Genomic DNA, 19,026 nt, shown 5'->3' on the forward strand with positions numbered 1-19,026 from the left:
TTAGTATTGTTCCAAGGATGGAGAGAGAGAACCCTCATCTATGAATCTGAAAGTAGAGACACATAAGAGGTCTGGGTCCCCAGCCTAATTCCCAGAAGGCCCAGATGGACTCAGTGTCGAGGGAACTGCCTGACACAGTGGACAGGCCACACGCGCTCACACACGGGAGATTTGGCATCAGCTTTGCAGGGACCACATGGGCTCTCCAGGGCAGCCCGTGGGAGGTGGCCTGTGTCAGCAGAAAGTTTTTAGTGGAGCAGGGCAGGGTGGTAGTGGTGAGGGGGCCTTTTCTTTCTCTCTTTGTAACAAAAGCAAGATATGAATCAATGTGCATTGTATGACTCCTACAATATAGCCCCATGTAAAACAAAAAGCAAAATCCTTCCCTCCCTCTCCTTGGGGCCACGCCTCTCTCAGCTGTCACTTTGGTTTATTGCTTGCTATTCGGAACAGCTCGTCCATAACCATCATTAAATGCATACCCATTTTTGCACTTTTTGGTGTGTCTGATAAAGACCTAGAAATTGAACTGCTGGGTCACAAATACAAGTGTTTGACCACTACAATGCGGGTAAGTACTGCCCAACTGCCCTGCTGAAAGGTTGTCTCTAAGGACATAAAAATTCAAATGCCAGCCTGGGAGGGGATCAGCCCAAGGGCTTCCTGACCTGCCCGCATCTTGCCTTCCACCCTGAGAGTCTTACTCCCCACTCTGCCCCTGCTGGGCACGGTCCCCCCTCGGACAGCAGATAACGGTGAAGCATGTCTGCGGAGGGGTTGGCAGACCAGCCTGCCGGCCTCTGGCCATCTGCCAACACCCCAGGGGGCTCCCCAGCCCCAGTGTCAGATGGCTCCGCTCCCTCCTTTGGCTCTGTGTGCTGACCGGGACGTCTGACACACAGGGTATATGGTTGGCACCAGTACGGGTGTGCAGGAAGGGCACATTCAGTGGACATCGGTGCTCCATGCAGCAAGCCCCCCCTGCCCTTAAGACCACTGCCCAGTGGGCTGGGGGTGCAGACCATGAACTCATGCTACCCAGATACCACGGAAGTGCCTCCCAGAGTCCTCCTCCGGGGGCCAAGAAAGCCCAGGGAGGCAGCCACAGCACGGCCACACTGGGGAAGACGGGCGCCGAGACCTGAATGGGAATCTGGGTGCCCCCTTACTCCAGCATTTCCGGCTGGGTGCTCTTGGGTGAGTCCCCTTCTAGATGCTGAGGAGGAAACGGGAGGGCAGGGGTTCATCCTGACACATTAAAGCGGCTCAGTAACCAGTAGCCAGGATAAGTAAAGCTCCCAGTATGGGTTCCTGCGAGGTTTACACTTGGTCTTTGAAGGTAGAGAACTTCCCAAGTGTTTTCCTATCTCATTTTTTCTATCTCCTTTTGTCTCTCACCGCGGCCTTAAAGGACAGCAATTGTTATCCCTGATTTTTCAATGAAAGAACAGAGACCCCCCCTCGACCCCCCCCCCCCCCGCCCCCAAGACAGAGAAATAAAGCGCCTTGCTCAGCGTGGCAGACCGAAGTCTCCCAGGACAGGTAAAACTAAGGTCCAGAGAGGGAAAGTGATTTGCCTGAGGTCACACAGTAAGTCAGGGACAGACTCTGGTTCCCCAAGCAGTGCTCTTGTACCACCACGGCTGCCCCTCCCCATCTTCTAGAAAGCAGTAGATTATCAACCTTCACCCTGGGGGCTGCCCGGTGCAGGCGCCCCCCGGGTCACGGTAGCCACAGCCCACGCGCACACGGCCCCCATCCGGAGGACGGTGGCTCCTCGGAGCCTCAGTGTTCATCTGTGCAACGGACCCCCGCAGAGGGGTGGGCTAGGAGGGCGGGGGGAGACGCCGAGGCAGGCGGCCCGGCGGGTGGGGCCAGCGCCGTGACTCAGCCGGGCGGGCCAGAAGGGCTGCCCAGCCGGTCCGACCGGCCCGGGATGCAAACGAGCCGCCAGGGCCCTCCCGGGGCTGGGCCGCCCGGGGGGTGACGGGAAGGGAGGCCGGGCCGGGCGCCGGCGAGCCCGCGGCTCGGGGCTGGTCGGAGGCGTGGCGCGGGCAGCGCGGGCAGGCGCGGGCGGCGGGCCGGCGCGGAGGCTGCGGCCCGGGATGCGAGCGGGACCCCGCCGGCCGCGGCACCCGGAGCCCCGCTGAAGCGGCGGCGGAGAGCCCGCGCGGGAGCCGAGATGTGTCTGCGCCTGGGTGAGCCGCGGCGGGACGGCCCGCGAGGCCCCCCGCCGCCCCAGATCCTCCCGCGGGGGCGGAGCGCTGTGGCCGGAGCCCGGAACCCCGGGGTCCGCGCCGCTTTCTCGGCGGGTCACTTGCCGCTCTCGGCCTCAGTTTTCCCAGCAGGGAGGTGGAGGGAGGAGGGCTGCTAGTATCTTCTCGAGGTGGGGTAGCGCCTCCGCCCCTCGCCCCCACTTTCCTTTCTTGCGGAGGAAGGACCCCCAGGAGGGAGGAGGAGAGCTGCTGGAGAGAGCAGCAAGGGAGAGCACAGGGAGAGAGATCCGGGGCCCAGAGAGTTCTGAGGCTCCCTGCTCTTTCACCTCCTCAGCCTTGCCAAAGGCTCCCACTTCCAACCCTCCGCTCCTCCCACCAGGAGGGGATGGAAGGGCCTTTAGCAAACAGGATCCAGACAGAGTGGGACCGATGTGTCCTCTCCCCTGACTCCCTGGGCACAGTGATACTGCTCTTGGGCAGCAGACGGACCTGGGGACTCCCCACTCTCTAGCCAAGAGACCTGACGAACCTCAGTTTTCTCATCTGTAAAATGGGGATGGTAGCACCACCTCCTAGGACTACTGTGAGAAAGAAGTGAGCTCCTAAGAGTGAAGTGCTTACCACTGTGCCAACCACATTGCTAAGTGCTCTAAGAATGGTCACTTAGAGATGCCAGGACTGCCCTGAGACTCAGTCCGGGGCTCCGGGCACAGCCCCACACTGGCACGGGATCTCCGGTTTGACCGAGTCTTGGTCCTAGGATGTTGTTGTTCATGAGCCCAACCCTGAGCCAGGTGGTGTCTGGGCTGCCGGGTAGGTGGGTGGATGGTGTGAGGTGGGTCAGGTCCCTGGGACGAAGCTTCCTGTTTGGCTGGCAGTTAATCTTCACAATGTCATTCCAGTCCCACAGTGCCCTCTGCTCCTAGACCTGGTCTAGCTCCAGAGGGCCCTGCAGGCTCCAGGGGTCTCAGACAGCTAGACCAGGCCATCCCCGTTTTACATATGGCAAGGTCACACAGGAGGGCTGTGACCATAGCCCTATCCTCCCTGCTCCCTAGGGACTGCCTCTTGGCACAGGGCCCCCAAGTTATGATCCCTTCTTCCCCCCTTCCTTCCTTCCTTCTTTCCTTCCTTTCTCTCTCTCTCTTTTTTTTTTTTTTTCCATCTCTTTTAGCTACAGGGCTCCCATAATATGAAATATGACCCAACCCTCTTTGACACAGATGGGGAGACTGAGGTCTGAGAAGGGACTCACAGGTCCCATGGGGAAGAGCTAAACAAAGAAGAGGGGTTGCTTAATTCAGGGGTTGCCAGTCTCCCAGTCTCCCAGAGCTGGCTGGAATAAGGAAGCTGACAGGGCCAGGGGGCTAGCATGGTGTATGTCCTCGGGGGCAGAGCCAGAACCCATAGGGGACATTCCAGAGGGCAGATATGGAACAGCCTGAGCTGCTCAAGGAAGAGGGTTCCCTATTCCTGGGGTGCGCACGTAGGGACTGGGTAGCCACTTGGCCACTCAGAAGGAATTTGCATATGTGTCTCTGGTATTCTTTTGACCCCAGCCTCCCCCACTTGGCCTGTCCCTGTCCAGTGCCCCTGCACCTAGAGCTTGCTTTTCCCAGCACCTGCACGGTATGCCCCACCCACCTTCCCTCCTTCCCCCACTTCCTTCCCACCTTCCCTCCTTCTCCCACTATCTCCTCACGGGACCCTCCTTCTCCACTGGGAGGCAGGGGTTATTCTTCCCATTTTAAAGATGAGGAAATGGATACTCAGAGGCTTGAGTTTCTTGCCCCAAGTCAGTTCAGCAATTGTGAGTTGATTATCTACTGTGTGCCTGGCTCTATACCCCAAAGTGAATCCTGAGCAGGACCTGGTCCCTGGTCCATGAACTAGGGGCTCCTTCGGGCCTGGACAGTGACTGTCCAACTCACCGTGGTGCTTTAGGGCCTGGCACAGAGCAGGTACTCGGGGAACATCTGTGTAACGAACTCCTGAATGAATAAATCAGTGAATGGGGAGCTTAGCGGAAAGACCATGGATCCGGAGCTAGAGACCCGTGTTCAAGTTGTGGCCCTGCCCCTTGGGGCCTTGAGCACTCACGTGGACTGTGACCCTTCATTAAGTACCACCCGTGTGCTTTTCTAGCCTTAGAGTTCCAGAGACTCTCATGAAGCCATTGTGAACCCCTTTTCCAAATGAGGAAACTGGGGCTCAAGACAAGCTACCAACCCCGAGTCATCCAGAAACAGACTTAGAGCCTAGTGTCCATTACTCCTGCTGGGGCCTCAGTCTTCTCCTCTGCCAGAGGCTGCGCCGCCCCCCCCCCCCCGCCCCCGTGGCCCTGACATGGCTGTCCCATGTGGTCCACAGGTGGCCTGAGTGTGGAGGACTTCCGGAGGGTGCTGATGAAGACAGGGCTGGTGCTGGTGGTGCTGGGCCACGTGAGCTTCATCGCAGCCGCTCTCCTCCATGGCACCGTGCTGCGCTATGTGGCTGGCCCGCACGACGCTGTGGCCCTGCAGTACTGCGTGGTCAACATCCTGTCTGTCACGTCTGCCATTGTGGTATGGCCAGGCCGGGAGGGGGACCGGTGAGGGGAGTGGCGGGGGCTTGAAAGGCCTTTGATGAGTCCCCGCCCCGAGCCTGGGGTGGGCAAGGAGAGCCCCTCACGCCCTCTGCTCTGCCCCTTACCCACTGGACAAGGCTCTCAGCCTCTCTCTGTGCCTCAGCTGCCTTGTCTATAACATGGGGAAGGTAACAGTGTCCACCTCAGTGGGTCCCCGTGAGTATTAAGATCATCCCCATAGGGGCATCTGGGTGGCTCAGTCGTTAAGCGTCTGCCTTCGGCTCAGGTCGTGATCCCAGGGTCCTGGGATCGAGCCCCACATCAGGCTCCCTGCTTGGCGGGAAGCCTGCTTCTCCCTCTCCCACTCCCCCTGCTTCTGTTCCCTCTCTCTCTGTGTCTCTCTCTGTCAAATAAATAAATAAAATCTTTGAAAAAAAAAAAAAAGATCATCCCCATAAAGTGCTTGTCCCAGTATCTGATGCCTGGGCAGTGCTCACTCCTGCGAGCTCGGATTATGATGACAAGAGGGAACTAGTCAAGGCAGTGCTGGACAGAAGGAAGGAGCATCAGCTCAGGTGGGGAGGGTCCAGGAGGGTTCACAGAGGTGGAGGCCCCTGAGCTGGGTATTGATGGCTGAGTAGGAGTTCAAAGATAGGCTGTAATTACCATAACCCAGATAGGAGGCATGCTGGAGCCGGCAAGTAGGAGAGGAAGCTGGGATGACATTCCAAATACAGAGAATGGCAGAGGCAAAGGTGTGGAGGTGGGAATGGTTAAGATCTATTCTGGAGACACTGAAAAAACCAACTTGGCAGGAACTCAGCATTAGGCCTGGTCTATGGTAGGTGCTCAATTAATGGCGGCCATGGTTCGGCCTGGATGCCAGCACCTGTCTGAGGAATGCAGGAATGAAGGGGCCTGGTATTCTCAAGGTCAGAAAGGTCTTTCCCACCTGTTAGCGGTGTTGGCGGCAGCCTTGGGGCAACATCCGTGCATCAAAGTCTGGAGTTCCATCTCTGCCACCTCCTGGCTGAGGGACTTGTTTCTGTCTCTACAAAGGGAAGCTCGAACAGCCTGCTGGCCCCAAGGCTTGGGCGAGTGAAGATCGCGGGGCCCCAGCAAGCAGGAGAGCCTCAGTCAATGGGACGGGGCTGGGCCGCAGAGATGTGTGTGGCGTCCCCTAGCGTTGTTGTTACTGTGGTTCGTCCCTCTCACCAGCCTTGTCAGGAAGTCAGGGAAAGCAGAGAGGTGAGCTCAGCTGAGCTCGTGAGCTCGGGGTTAGGAGATCACCAGGGATGGGCCGCGGGCCACACCCCTTCAGCTTTGCCCTCATTCCCTCAGCTAATCCTCCCTGCTTCTGGCAACACGGGGCCACGACTATCCCCACTTTCCAGATGGGGAGCCCACACTGAGGATTCACCGCTGCCCTGCTGATACAAAGAAACCCAGCTGGATTTGGAACTATTTGTGTCTGACGCCAAAGCTCGTGTCCTTTCTGTGAGCTCATCCTGCCGCATGGGGCTTGGCCCCAACAGGTTAAGGCACTTACTTGTGTCCGCTTGGTGAATTAAAGACATTGCCGTCCCATCAGACAGCCTGCCTCCCACAGGCCCAGCGCATAGAATTCTACCCCATAACGTTTTCTCTCTCTCTCTCTCTCTCTCTCTCTCTTTTTTTCTTCTTTAAGTAGGCTCCACGCCTGACATGGAGCCCAACTCGGGGCTTGAACTCAGGACCTTGAGATCAAGACCTGAGCTGAGACCAAGAGTCGGATGCTTAACCGACTGAGCCACCCAGGCGCCCCTACTCCACAAAGTTTTCTGACTTTTTAAAATAACAATTTTGTTTTTAGTTCCTTGCCAGTTGAGTTACTTAGTGTCTTCCAAAATCTTGTCCACTCCAGGGAGACGTGTCATATATATCCTGTGACATGCCCCTGCAGCCCTGGGCTACACGCGTGCCTGTTTGAGATACACAACTAGAGGCAGTGGGGAGGCACGGAAGGTTGTAGGCAGGGAGTTACCGGGTACTAGAAACGTCTCTTCAGGGCTGGACCGTGAGGAGGCAGTGCCTCTGTGCAGATGGAGGTGGTGAGGCCAAAGCAGAGCCGGGGTGAGGGGCTGGGGGCTGGGAGGGCCGGAGTTGGCGCCAGTGGACTCTGTCCGAGAGTGGCCCTGACCCCCTGCCTACTCTCCTTCCCCGCAGGTCATCATCTCAGGCATTGCAGCCATCGTGCTGTCCCGCTACCTGCCCAGTGTCCCCTTGGTATGTGGCTCCTCCTGGGAGGGGCTGTAGGGGCAGCGGCCACCCCCAAGGGCCTGGCCTGCCTGGAGGGAGCAAGGCTGACCCCATGGGGGCCAAGCCTGACATCCATTGACCAGTGGCCTCCCCCATCCAGCGCTGGACAGTGTTTAGCTCGAGCATGGCCTGTGCCCTTCTGTCTCTGACCTGTGCTCTGGGCCTCTTGGCCTCGATCGCCGTGACCTTTGCCACCCAGGGCCGGGCACTGCTGGCCGCCTGCACTTTTGGAAGCCCCGAAGTGCTGGTACTGGTGCCCGACTGTCCCTTCGACCCCACACGCATTTACGTGAGTGCTTAGGCCCGGGATGGCAGAGGTGTGGGGCAGGGGGAAGGGTTGGGGGGTGACACCCAGGTGCTCATCAGAGGTGGGAGGGGTTCTTGGAGACCCCCTCCTGTCCATCCTGCCCCTTGTGCCCCTACAGAGCTCCAGCCTGTGCCTCTGGGGCATCTCGCTAGTGTTCTGTGTGACCGAGAGTGTGTTTGCTGTGCGCTGCGCCCAGCTCACCCACCAGCTGCTGGAACTGAGGCCCTGGTGGGGGAAAAGCAGCCACCACGTGGTAAGGCCTGCCACCCCCTCCATCAGTCCTGACTCCCCATATTTCCGGGAGCCCTGGCTGGGGAGCCCAGGCTGGTCTGCCCCCACCCCTCTGTATGGGGCCCTTGCCTTGAGAAATGGGACAAAAGTTTTTTCCCCAGGACAAAAGGGAGCAGCTTGGAGGCTTAGAGAGGTCAGATCTCCCAGCTAAGACACACAGCTGAAACCTGGCTCCCCCAAGGGCCAGGATGAGTCTTGTGGGGGGGGGGTAATCTGGGCTCAAACTGGGGGCACTCCAAGGGTATGACCTGGCTCTTGTATGGGAGGGAGTAGTGATGCCCCTTTGCTCCTGACATCCTCCCAGCCCCTAGATGTCCTGGAGGAGCAGACCCAGACCCTGGCACCCTCTCGTGTCTCCGCAGATGCAGGAGAGCCCAGAGCCTGTGGAGGACCATGACCTGCTGAGCTGCACCAGCTCTGAGCCGCTGACCCTCTGAGAGCTGATGCCCCATCCAGGCCCCATGACCACTAGGGCCCCACAACGCAGTCTGCACTGTGACCAGGCCAGCGTTCCTGGAGCAGACCCCAGCTCACTGGTCACTTGGGGACCCCAGTAGGGCTTTCCACCCCCTCCCTCAGCTACCCAGCCCACTGCACTGAAATGAGACTTTATTCTGAAGTTATTAAAAAGAACAGAGATGCTCCACGTGGATGCATGCAGCAGGGGAGGGGACTTGGCGGGGGGGGGGGGGGGGGGGGGGGGGGGGGGTTTTGCCGCGGGGGGGGGTGGGGGGGGGGGGGGGGAGGGGGTGTCCTGTGCTGTTTTCCCACACAGGATGCTGTGGGTGGGGCTCTGGGTGTGTCTGCCCATCCGTGGGCCTGGTGTGTGTGTCTGAGAGAGGAAAAGTACACAGAGGGATCAGTGGGTCTGTGTTCATCCAAGTGCTGAAAGGCAGGTGGGGAGGTTCATGGGACCCACAGCTGGGAGGCTGGAACCCGGAGCTTTTCCTTTTGCATCCTGGCCTCCGGGCCAACAAGAGCGGTGGAACAGGAAGGGTTGAGGCCCTCCTGCAGGAAAGGATGGCTCAAGGAAGCTTTTTCCTCAAACCCCCACACCCCTGGAATCCTTCTCTCCTTTCCAAATGAAGACAGCCTCCTCACCTGGGCATGATTCCCCCTCCACCCTGACTGAGAGCTACAAGGGCGGGGGTGGGGGTTGGGGAGCTTGCCCGGTGGTTGGGGGGAGGAGCCCGAGGCTGCGTGTGGGTCTGGGGGCGGGTGGGGGCGGGGGAGAATGGTTAAAGTTCCCTCTGGGTGAGGGAGGGCAGATCCAGCCAGAGCCTGCGTCTCAATCCTTGCCTAAGGGAAATACCGCCTCTCGGATCGACGGTGCTGACCGCTTGCTTGCTTGGGCCTCGGGGGTACTGCGGGTTGCCTTCTCCATAGACCCCAGAGTGCAGGCCCTGGGGGGAGGTGCCCAGTCTGACCCCCAGGCTGGATAGACACAAGGGAGAGGAAGCTGAGTGCCGGGAGAGGGCCAGTGAAGGCAGGGAGGAGGGGGAACCTGGGTCCTCTCGCTCAGAACTGGGAGGCGCTGCTGGGGTCGCACTGCAGCAGGCGCACGATGGACGGGTCGCTTTTGGCCCCGCGGATGAACTCCTCCAGGGACAGCTTGCCTGCGGGGCGAGGGGAGCAGTGATGGAGAAGGCGGCCGCGCCCCGAGGGGAGGCAGAGCAGCGGGAGAGGAAGGGGGAGTGGCGCCCGCCCCGCCCCGCCCCTGCCCCCTCACCGTCGTTGTTTGTGTCCATTTGGCGGAAGATTTTCTCGGTCCTCTTTTCTGGGGTCGACTCGTCCTCCGGCATCTTCATCACGGACGAAACCATCTTGTAAATGGCCTGAGGGGCGGGAGGGGGAGGCACGGAGTGAGAGGAGCCTGCCCGAGCCCCCCGTCCCCATCATCCAAAACCGCCCCCAGGCACGCAGAAGATCGCAGCTCCTCCTGGGTGAGGTGGAGGGGGGATTCAGGAAGGAGGGTCTGGGAAGGCTTCCCAAAAGAGGGGGCTATTGGAGCGGGCCCCGACCAAGTTCCCTTGGAGCGCAGGGTGGGAAAGGTATTGCTGGCAGAACAATCTGCATGTACAAAGGACCGGCAGCAGGAAGCTCTGAGTGGGCACCGAGAATTTGGGGGTGTCTGAGTGCAGGGGGCCAGGAGAGATGTTGGAGGATATCAGGGCCCAGATAGCGAAGGGGCTAGAACACTGGGCGCCGCGGGCTCCAGGCTAAGTCCCGGCTTAGCGCTGCTTTTCTGAAACTTCGGGGCTCTGGGCGGCCCGCGCTCTGGGGCCTGCAGGGGGCGCTGGGCGGAGGAGGTGACATTGGGCTGCGCTGCCTCTGTGGCCGGCAGGGGGCGCAGGGCCGCACTAAGGGCTGGAGGGCCCGGAGCAGCTGGGCCCAGAGTGGGCGGAGACGTTATGCAAATAAACTCAAATGAGCATCTGCCAGGGGCGGGGACAGCATGCGCTCAGTTGTGCCCAGAACTGCAGCTGCCACGTGCAGGATCTCTGGAGGCAACGCGAAGGAGGGTATTTGTGCTAAATGTACACAGAACACGTAGGGCTTGGTCTATGGGCTAGGCTGGGTCCCAGCGCCCCAGAACTCAAGGACTAGACCGATCGCCCCAATCTTCCAGCTTTTTGCTACTGACACCTCTGCCAAGAAGCCTCCCTTCTCCCATCCCCAAAATTTCCCTTGCCTTAGATCCGGCTCCAGCCTCCGTACTGGTCTCTTCAGGCCTCTTTCCCTCAGGTCTGTCCCCCACCCTGCTTCTGAAAGCTTTCCAAACACATCTCCACCGCCACGTCCTCAGCCCAATGGGCCGCCCCCTCGTTCCTGTCACACACACAGGCTTCCCTCCAGGCCTACCGTGCACCCAGCTCCTTCTGGATGCTGCCCCACGCTCCTTCTGCTGCCTCCCACTCTTCCTTGGGACGCAACTTATATGGCACTTTCTTCCAGGGGCCTTCTCTGATCCCTGCTGGGTCAAGGCCCATATCTGGCCCAAAGTCTCCTGGGCTTTTCCTTTGGGGACACCTCTCTGGAAGTAATTTTGCCCTCGTAGGATTGCTTCTAGTCCCCAGCCTACAGATGAAGATCATGAACATCTAGCTAGTGCCCATATCCTCAGAACTTAGCACAGTGCCTGGCATCTGGCAGGGACTCCACCGTTTAAAAGCCTTTGGCACCTCTCACTGCTCTATCAAGTCCAAACCATTCGGCCCTAGGAACTCAAGGTACTCGGTGCTCCGGTCCTTGCTGACCTCTCCATCATCAGGCCTCCCCTGGTAGATGACCCTGCCATCACCAAACACCTCCACGCCTTCCAGGTTTCCCAGAATGGATAGCTTCCACCTGGGACAGTAATAGCAGCTACCACTTATCAGGCACCTGCTACGTGCCAGGTACTTGACACGCATTATTTCTCAACCTCACAACAGCCCTGAAAAGCAGGTATCAAGATCCCCATTTTCCAGGTAAGAAATGCAGGCTTGGGAAGGCAGTTGACGCCAGAGACTGAATTAGAATCCGCTCCTTTGTAGCTGCTGGATAGACGCTCGTGGGTGCTAATGACCAGCAGGGACTTTGAAGGAAGATGTACCTGGAGTGGCATCCTGGTTCCACTAATCACTTTATCGGACAAGTCCTTAACCTCTGTGAGCCTCGGTTTACTCACGTCTCCCTCATGGGGCCTGCCTAGAGGATTGAATGAGACAGTGTGTACAGTTGGAATAGTGGCTGGCTAGAGTAGGTGGTCAGGAAATAGCAGCTTATATTATGGTCATTACTCATCCACCACATCCTCAGGTCTTCCCTGCCTTTCAGTCCCCTAGACTCCCAGATGCCAACAAGTGTGGGCTGCACACTTGTTCTCTCCCACCAGAGTGGGAGCCCCAAGAGGCCGAGATGCAGTGTTTTCCCTTGCAATGTGCCCACCACCGGACCACGGGGTTGGGTCCTGAGAAGGATGGGCAAGTGACTTAGAGAGTCACCGCTCCGCTCATGACAGCCCGCTCCTGGGCCTCCTTATTAATTGTCTGGAATTGCTGTGCACTCAATTTTTCACTGGAGCCGGCGTGTAACTAATCAGTCACTGGTGTTGGCAGAGCTCTGACTGCGCTGGCCATCTCGGGGCCCGCAGCTGCCATAAAGGGAATCGGGGCCTAGGTAGCAGAGGCCGGGCAGGAAGGGGTCCTGAGGATGCCCAACCAATGAGGCTGGCTTGACTGACGTCTTGGGCTTGGTGCCTCCAATAGGGCCGAGATTTACCAGTATATCCCAGTGCCTCCAACAGGGCCGAGATTTACCAGTATATCCCAGTGCAACCACACTAAGTGGTAAAGCGTCAACATCCCTGATATTGGTTGGTATCCAGCTGCTGCCCAATCCCTGAGTGATCTTCCATCACCCCACCTGCCCCAACCCTTCCACCAGGACCCCCAGAACTTCCCACTAGCCATCAGCTAGAGAGTTAATGCCTGGCCCATGGGAGTCACAGACAGACATTAAGACTTTACCCCTAACAATAGGAACAGGGAGGGCACCACATCCTACTCCAGCTCAAGAGAGCGGACCCCGATGCTTAGCAAGAGAGAAGCCAAAGCAAGAATCCAGGAGGGACTGGATGAGATGGAAGGGGAAGCAGCCGAGCTGAGGGACCAGAGGGACAGGATTCAGAGAGGCAAAAGGAAAGGGAGAAAGCTTGTGCAAAGCTGTGTGGTGGGATTACTCGGGGCATATCCCAAGGATGTTGAAAAGGCCATTCTGGCTAGAGTAGAGAATGTGCAGAGAAGACAACAGTAACTGACAACTTCTAACATTTACCAAGTAACAATTATATGCTAGACCGTCTGCTGGAGCCCCCATCCCACTCTATACCTACAATAGCCTGGTGAAGTGGGGGGCTAACACCCCCACTATCTGGGTGAAGAAACACAGGCTCAGGCAAAATGTGAACTAGGAACTGGATAGGTAAAATAGAACCAGAGCCCTGATGGACTTCAACGACAGGCTGAAGAGATGGGCACTCTGGAAGATTTCTGAGGTAGAGCTAACCTGTGTTACACTTAAACTTGTACTAAGAAAGGGCATTCACATCAGATCCTTAAATCTCCCTGTGAGGTCAGTATCATCCCCATTTTACAAATGAGAAATCTAAGAGTTGAAGCCAACTCCAGAACTGGAAGCCAGACCCCTTTCTAGGGGCAGCTCTGAGTAGGGGCCAGCTTGAACTTAACTCCACTTACATGCTCTGTGACCTTGAGCAAGTTACTTCACCTCTCTGAGCCTCATGGAGTTATGGTAAGGATGCACTGGCTTGTGGTTATAAACATGTCAGTTAGTGCTAGGCTCTTAATGGGCCCTCAGTCAGTTGAAAGGTGGCTGGGTGTCCCGATGGAAAGTGGACGGTGGAGCCAGGTGGTCCACTCATGGGCTCTGTGGCCTTGGGCGAATGTCTTTACCTCTCTGACCATCCGTTTTCTCCTGAGTAAATGAGGATCAATGAAACATCACTGGCCTGTACTCTGAAGAAATGTCAAGTTTTGAAAGACAAAGGCTGAGGAGCTGTTACAGATTAAAGGCAGCTAAAGAGACATGACAACGAAATGCAATGTGGGATCCTGGACCTGGGTAAAAGGGGCTATAAAGGACATTTCGAGACAGTTGGCAAAATTGGAATATGGTCTGTAAGTTAGATAATAGCATTGTGTCTACACTAAATGTCCTGACTCTAATAATCATATTATGGGTTATGTAAGAGTATGTCCCTGTTCTTAGGAAATATATCCTGATGTAGTCGGGGTTAGAGGGTCATGTTCAGAACAACAAAGCAGTACATGCATGCAATGATAAAGCAAATATGGCAAAAGTTAATTGGTGAATCTGGGTAAAGGGTATATGGGAGTTTTCTGAACTTTTCTTAAAACTGGAAATTATTTCCTAACGGTTGTTCAAATGGGTCACAAGAGTAGCACCTGCCCCTACCTACCCACAAGGGCAGTTGAGAGGACAAAAAGGGATGGCCGGTGCCAGCGGCCAGGCCCTGCGCCTGGCATTCTGAGGGGCCCAGGGGCCCACCTGCACGATCTCGAGCATCTCCTCGCGGCTGATGTAGCCGTTGCCATCCAGGTCGTACATGCTGAAGGCCCACATGAGCTTCTGCTCCAGGCGGCCGCGCGAGGTCACGCTCAGCGCGATGATGAACTCCCGGAAGTCAATGGTGCCGTCGCTGTTGGTGTCGAACGTGCGGAAGACGTGCTCGGCGAATTTGGAGGCGTCGCCATACGGGAAGAAGTTGGCGTAGATCTTCTTGAACTCGTCCACGTTGAGGATGCCCGTGGGACAGTCCTTGAGGAAGCCCTTGTACCACTCCTGCAGCTCCAGCTCCGAGAACTCCGTGTTCTCCCGCAGGTCCTGCAGCATCTCCGGCCGCAGCTTGCTGTTCTGCTTGCCCATGGCCGCCAAGCCAACTCCCACCTGGGTCCCCCAGGGCATCAAAGGGTAGAAAGGAATGGTCAGGCCCTCTTGGCACCTTGACACCACTCCAGAAAGGCCCCCAGACCCAGCACCCCGGCCTCTCATCTGACCCTGGGAGAAAGAGAGGAGCTGGCCCAAAGTCCGCATCCTGCCTCTGTGACCTGCTCCACACCGTCTCCCCAGACCTTACACGTTCCCAGGGAACAGACCAGGAGACAGAGGAAGGGAATGGGGCTCCCATTTACTGACGGCCTGCTCAGCACCAGACACCGGGCCGTCACAGGTGTATACCATTTCACCCTCACCAAGTGAAGTCTGGGGATTAGCCCCACTTTACAGATGAGAAGGTAGGCTCAAGGAAGCGAGGTGACCTGGTTCAGGTCATGCAGCCATGGAGTGACAGGACTGACTCCCAGAGTTGCCCAGGGAGGTGCAAAAGGCCTTCTGGTCCTCCCCCCTCCCTCTTGCTCCTTCATTGCCTCACAAATGCCTGCTTGCTACAAAATACACCTGCAGCCCAGACATTGACCACACACGTGTGCCTGACAAAGGCCAGCACAAGGCACCAGAGCCAGACCACCTGGGTTTGAATCTCGGCTCTGCCTCTTACCAGCCAGGTGACCTTAGACGAGCTCCTTATACTCTCTCTGCCCCATCTGTAAAGTGAGGGTAATAGTACCTACCTCGTTACTGTGGGGATTAAATGAGATAATACATGTGAAGCACTTAGAATGATGCCTGCACCTCTATGTGCCACTTAAGTGTTAAATAAAAATGATTTACATGGACCCAGATGCCACAAGACTCATGCACGACAATATACAAATGAATACACACATGTATTATGCTCCACAGCTCACCAAATCCACACACTGGCTTCCATGTCACTCACATACCAGCCCACAGCCACCCATGGGTCACCATGCCTCCACACACGACAGCATTCCCTCCGCTCCACAACTCACATGTTCTGACACAAGGCACCACTCACGAACAGCTCCCATACCCTGTGCATCAAGACACCAGCCCACGACCCCACATGTCTCACACATGCCATCACAAGCCAACTCTCATGCCGACACCTCTCACATGGCCAGCTGCACGTGGGACCCTCAGGCACCTTTGCCATCTTTCTTTTCCCAGGGGTGCTTCCAGGTCCCAGGAGAGGGAGCTGCAGCCCTTCTCAGACCTACTAGGGGTCTCTCTTCCAGAGAGAGCCCTGGCCAGCCAACCCTCCCCCAATACTTACCTTTTCATGTAGGAGGTTAGGGTGTGGAGGGCTGAGGAGAAGGCAATGGAGAGGAGACAGCCAGGCAGTTCCAGGCAGGGATGGAGGGGTGCATTCAGGTGAATCCCTCCCCCCATCTTGGTGCTGGGAGTGAGACAGGGTGAGGGGGTTCCTCGTGTGTGCATCTGCACGAAGCTCTGAGCACATGTGGATGAGCATGTGTGCGAGTGCTTGTGCTCATGTATGCACGTATGCCCCTGGTTTCTGCATTGCCTTTGACTCCCGTGTGTTTCAGTCTATATGTGTGCATGTGACTAGGTATGCACCCATCACAGTATGAGGGGGATGTGCCTGCGTGGCCATTTGGGGGGCTTGTGTGTGTCCTCAGCAGTGTGTCACATACATGTTTTTGTAAGTTGGTGACCCTCCTTTCTAAAGCAGCCTCTTCTGCCCCAGACTGAGGACCCAATGAACAAGTGTGTGGGAGGGGACTGAGGAAATGCGTGGGGCTGAGGCGGAGGAGTGTGTCCCTTAGTCCCCTCCTCAAGGTCCAAGGAACTGGGTCATCGGGGCGGGGGCAGAGAGATGCACTGAGCAGGAGAGATCTTCCAGTGCCCCCTCCTCCCTGCCACCCTCAGAGCGGCCCCTCCCAATCGGGAGACTTGGAAACGAGGGTGGTAGGAGATTCTGTTGTCTCCGCAAAGACCCCTCGTCCCCCAAATGGGAAGGACCCACAGCTCGACCTGAGCAACTCACCCCGGGGACCCTCTCCAAACCTCTCCCCAGCTCTCGCCCTGAGCCCACGCTTCAGAGCGCCGGGTGCGGGGCCCCTCCTGGAGGGGGCGCTCCGAGGCGGCCGGAACGCGACTCCCCCCGGCCGGCCCACTCGGCGGTCAGGACCCTGGAGAGCGCCGCGCTCTTCCCCCTGCGGGGAGCCCCCTTCTCCCCTGCGCCCTCGGAAGCAGGCTTCCCGGGAGGCGCGGGAGCGGCGGGGTTGGAGAGGCTCGACGGGGCCCCCTCCCTCCGGGCTGTCCCCTCCCCGCATCCCCCAGCCCCGGCCGGAGCGGCCCCCACTCACCCAGCGACGCGGAGACACCGACTGCGCAGGGAAGGCGGCGCTGCTGCGGCGCGCGGCGGCAGAGGCGGCCGGAGGGGCGGGCGGGGGGCGGGGGGAGGGACTGCCAGGGAGACGCCCCGCGGCGTTCGCCCGGAGCCCCTCCCCTGAGGGGTCCCCGTTCCTCCCCTTTCCCTCCAGCCCCCGGGAGGGGGGCGGGGGGAGCGGTGCGCTTGACTCCGCCCCCGCCCCTACCCGCTAGAGGGAAGGGGACGCCCTCACTTCCCTGGCCCCCTCACGAGGGAGCGCCCGCCGGGGGAGGAGGACAGAGGTCTCCATCTCCTCAGCATCTCGACTCAGGTAGCCCAAGTGGGGTCGGGGGGGTCAGTGCCCAGAGACCTCTTTCCGAACCGGGGACAACCCTGGCCGCGCCGCCCGCCTTCCTCCCCCGTTCCTACCTGGGCGCGGAGCTGCACGTCCCTCCGCAGGCGGAATCCGGAGCCTGGGCGGTTCGATAGGCACCCTCCCTACCCCCGCGCCTCAACTCGCGAACTGACTGAGCTGGGGGCTCTTCCGCGAGGGGGCAGCGCCCACTCTTCCAGTCCGGGAGATCTTCTGGGGGCCAGACACGCCCCCTACCCCACCTCGGCCTTAGAGAGCCCCGCCCCCATCTCCTGCCCACCGCCCCGGATCTCATCCCAGGACTCCTCTTAGAATGAATCCCACCTCCCAACATTGATCTAAATTGCTCCTCTCATACCCCCCTCCATCCTCCGCCTCTGGTCATATGTGAAGACTGGGGAGCAAGCATCTCCATCCTGGGGGGAGTTCTGAAGTGCGTAGGCACCTCACCCACAGACAAGACAGCCCTTCTCCGGAGTCACTGACCCCCGTCGCAGCTCCTCCTGCCAGGATGGGGGCTGCATCCTCCTTCCCCCAGCTTCTGCAACAACCCCCACATCCTGAGCTTGAATTTTGTCCTTTGTCTTTAGGAGGTGGTTCTTACTATCTCCTCTTCATAAATGAGCAACCTGAGGTTCAGAGGGGTTAAATGATTTTTCCCGCGTCTCACAGCTGGCGAGTGGAAGGCTTGGACTTGAATCCATATGTCCTCATCCATTCATTGCACAAATATTCATCAAGCACTATTTCTGTGCCCAGCATTGTTCTAGGCAGTGGGGTTACAGAAGTGGACAGTAAACAATGGACAAAATATACCAGTCAATCCTATGATATATTAGATAAGTGTTTGGGGAAAAGTTGAGACAGGTGTTCAGAGGTTGGGATGGTGGCTGTGCTTAGGACCTTTCCAAGGACTTTAGATTTTATTCCAGGTGAGATGGGGCTTTGAGCAGAGTGAGGGTCTGCCTTTCAGGTCAAGCCTACTCAGGCATTTTGTAAAGAACAGACTTTGAAGAGTGGGGGCCAGGGTAGAAGCAGGGGGCTGCTTCAGGGAGAGAGAGATGGGTCTGGTTACTTTGAAGGTGAGCGCACAGCATTTGCCTTCTGACTGGACAGCTCCTCCCAGCTCGGTGGCATCTGCTGGGAGGCCCCTGGCTCTCCGGGTCCCAGACCGAGCAGTTTAGGTGATCAAAGTCTAGCTTTAGTCCTTCCTGCTTGAGGACGGGGGAGGTCTCAGCTGGAGGAGCTGGGGAGCCAGGCGGAGGGGTGGGGGGGCAGTTGGGCCCTCTAGAACATCAGTTCCTCTGTGTGCCTTGGCTCTGGTGTTGGGACCCCCAGTGGAGGCGTGAGAGACGCCAGACATGCGTGGGTGATTCCCAGCTGCCTCCGGTGGGAGGACCTGGGGGGCAGGGAGAGACTTGCCACTCAGCCCCCACCCCAGGCCCTTGCAGTGATAAGCTCCCTCCATCCTCCCCACTAGGCCTGGAGAGCCTTCCCTGTTTGGGGCTGGATGCATTCACTGCCGGGGCTTCCCCTCCCACTCTCCCTCCTTCCTCTCTCTCGGCCTGAAGCCAGAGAATCTTCCCAGCCTGGTCTGGATCCTCCTCTCCATCCTCGGGAGGTCTCAGTTTACCCTCACAGGGTGCTGCTCAGCCACTATCTCTGCTTTCTCCCACTTCCCCACCCCAGCTTCACCTCTTCCAGGCTGACTTCTTGGCTTAGCCCCTCAGGAGCCTTCCATCCCCACTGTTTTTCTTCCCTGTGAGGGTAACTCTGTTGCCCTGCCCTCAGGACCTCCAGTCTGAATCCTGTCTCCCCAGGAGGTGGGCCTTCTGAAGGCAGGACCATGTCTTCTCTCCCTGGAGGCCTCACCTCCCTTGGACTTTCCCTGCACCTGGAATGAGTAGGGTAGATCTGGGGGCAGAGTTTGGACTCGGGTAGGTTCTGCACTACTTCCCATCAGGGCCTAGGAAGCACTGAGAGACCCCCCTGAGCCAAAGCGGAGGGCTTAGGACTCTCCCACACTGCACACCAAAGGTCCTTGGCCCAAGACCTAGTGCCCTGAGATATAGCCCAGGAAAGGGGGCCAGAGGGGCAGCTGTCAGGAGGCCTGCCTGGGTCCCTCACTTCTGGGTGACCTGGAGCAAGTCTCTTCCCCTTTTGGAGCAGGGAGGTTAGACAAGTGATCTGGGT

At 58.1% G+C, this 19,026-nt stretch overlaps 2 protein-coding genes across 4 annotated transcripts; one reads left to right on the plus strand and one right to left on the minus strand.

Moving 5' to 3' along the window:
- The first annotated feature begins 2,089 nt into the window (after positions 1–2,089).
- Positions 2,090–8,369, plus strand: TMEM54 (transmembrane protein 54). 2 transcript variants are annotated; one of them, XM_032417599.1, is made up of 6 exons: positions 2,090–2,198; positions 4,587–4,780; positions 6,988–7,047; positions 7,181–7,369; positions 7,506–7,640; positions 8,041–8,369. In XM_032417599.1, exons 1-6 carry the CDS (start codon positions 2,183–2,185, stop codon positions 8,113–8,115), a joined length of 669 nt encoding a protein of 222 aa, XP_032273490.1. In that variant the 5' UTR covers positions 2,090–2,182; the 3' UTR covers positions 8,116–8,369. The 2 variants fall into 2 exon arrangements, with proteins under 2 accessions (XP_032273490.1, XP_032273499.1); XM_032417608.1 differs by lacking the exon at positions 7,181–7,369.
- Positions 8,370–8,412: 43 nt separating this feature from the next.
- Positions 8,413–17,126, minus strand: HPCA (hippocalcin). 2 transcript variants are annotated; one of them, XM_032388583.1, is made up of 4 exons: positions 16,456–16,535; positions 13,751–14,149; positions 9,408–9,513; positions 8,413–9,294 (listed from the first exon to the last, which is right to left on the minus strand). In XM_032388583.1, exons 2-4 carry the CDS (start codon positions 14,126–14,128, stop codon positions 9,197–9,199), a joined length of 582 nt encoding a protein of 193 aa, XP_032244474.1. In that variant the 5' UTR covers positions 14,129–14,149; positions 16,456–16,535; the 3' UTR covers positions 8,413–9,196. The 2 variants fall into 2 exon arrangements, with proteins under 2 accessions (XP_032244474.1, XP_032244485.1); XM_032388594.1 differs by lacking the exon at positions 16,456–16,535 and adding an exon at positions 16,890–17,126 and having other exon boundaries at positions 9,007–9,294.
- Positions 17,127–19,026: the final 1,900 nt, after the last annotated feature.

The sequence above is a fragment of the Phoca vitulina genome, unplaced genomic scaffold (genome assembly GCF_004348235.1).
Source record: "Phoca vitulina isolate PV1807 unplaced genomic scaffold, GSC_HSeal_1.0 scaffold2, whole genome shotgun sequence".
Taxonomy (NCBI): domain Eukaryota; kingdom Metazoa; phylum Chordata; class Mammalia; order Carnivora; family Phocidae; genus Phoca; species Phoca vitulina.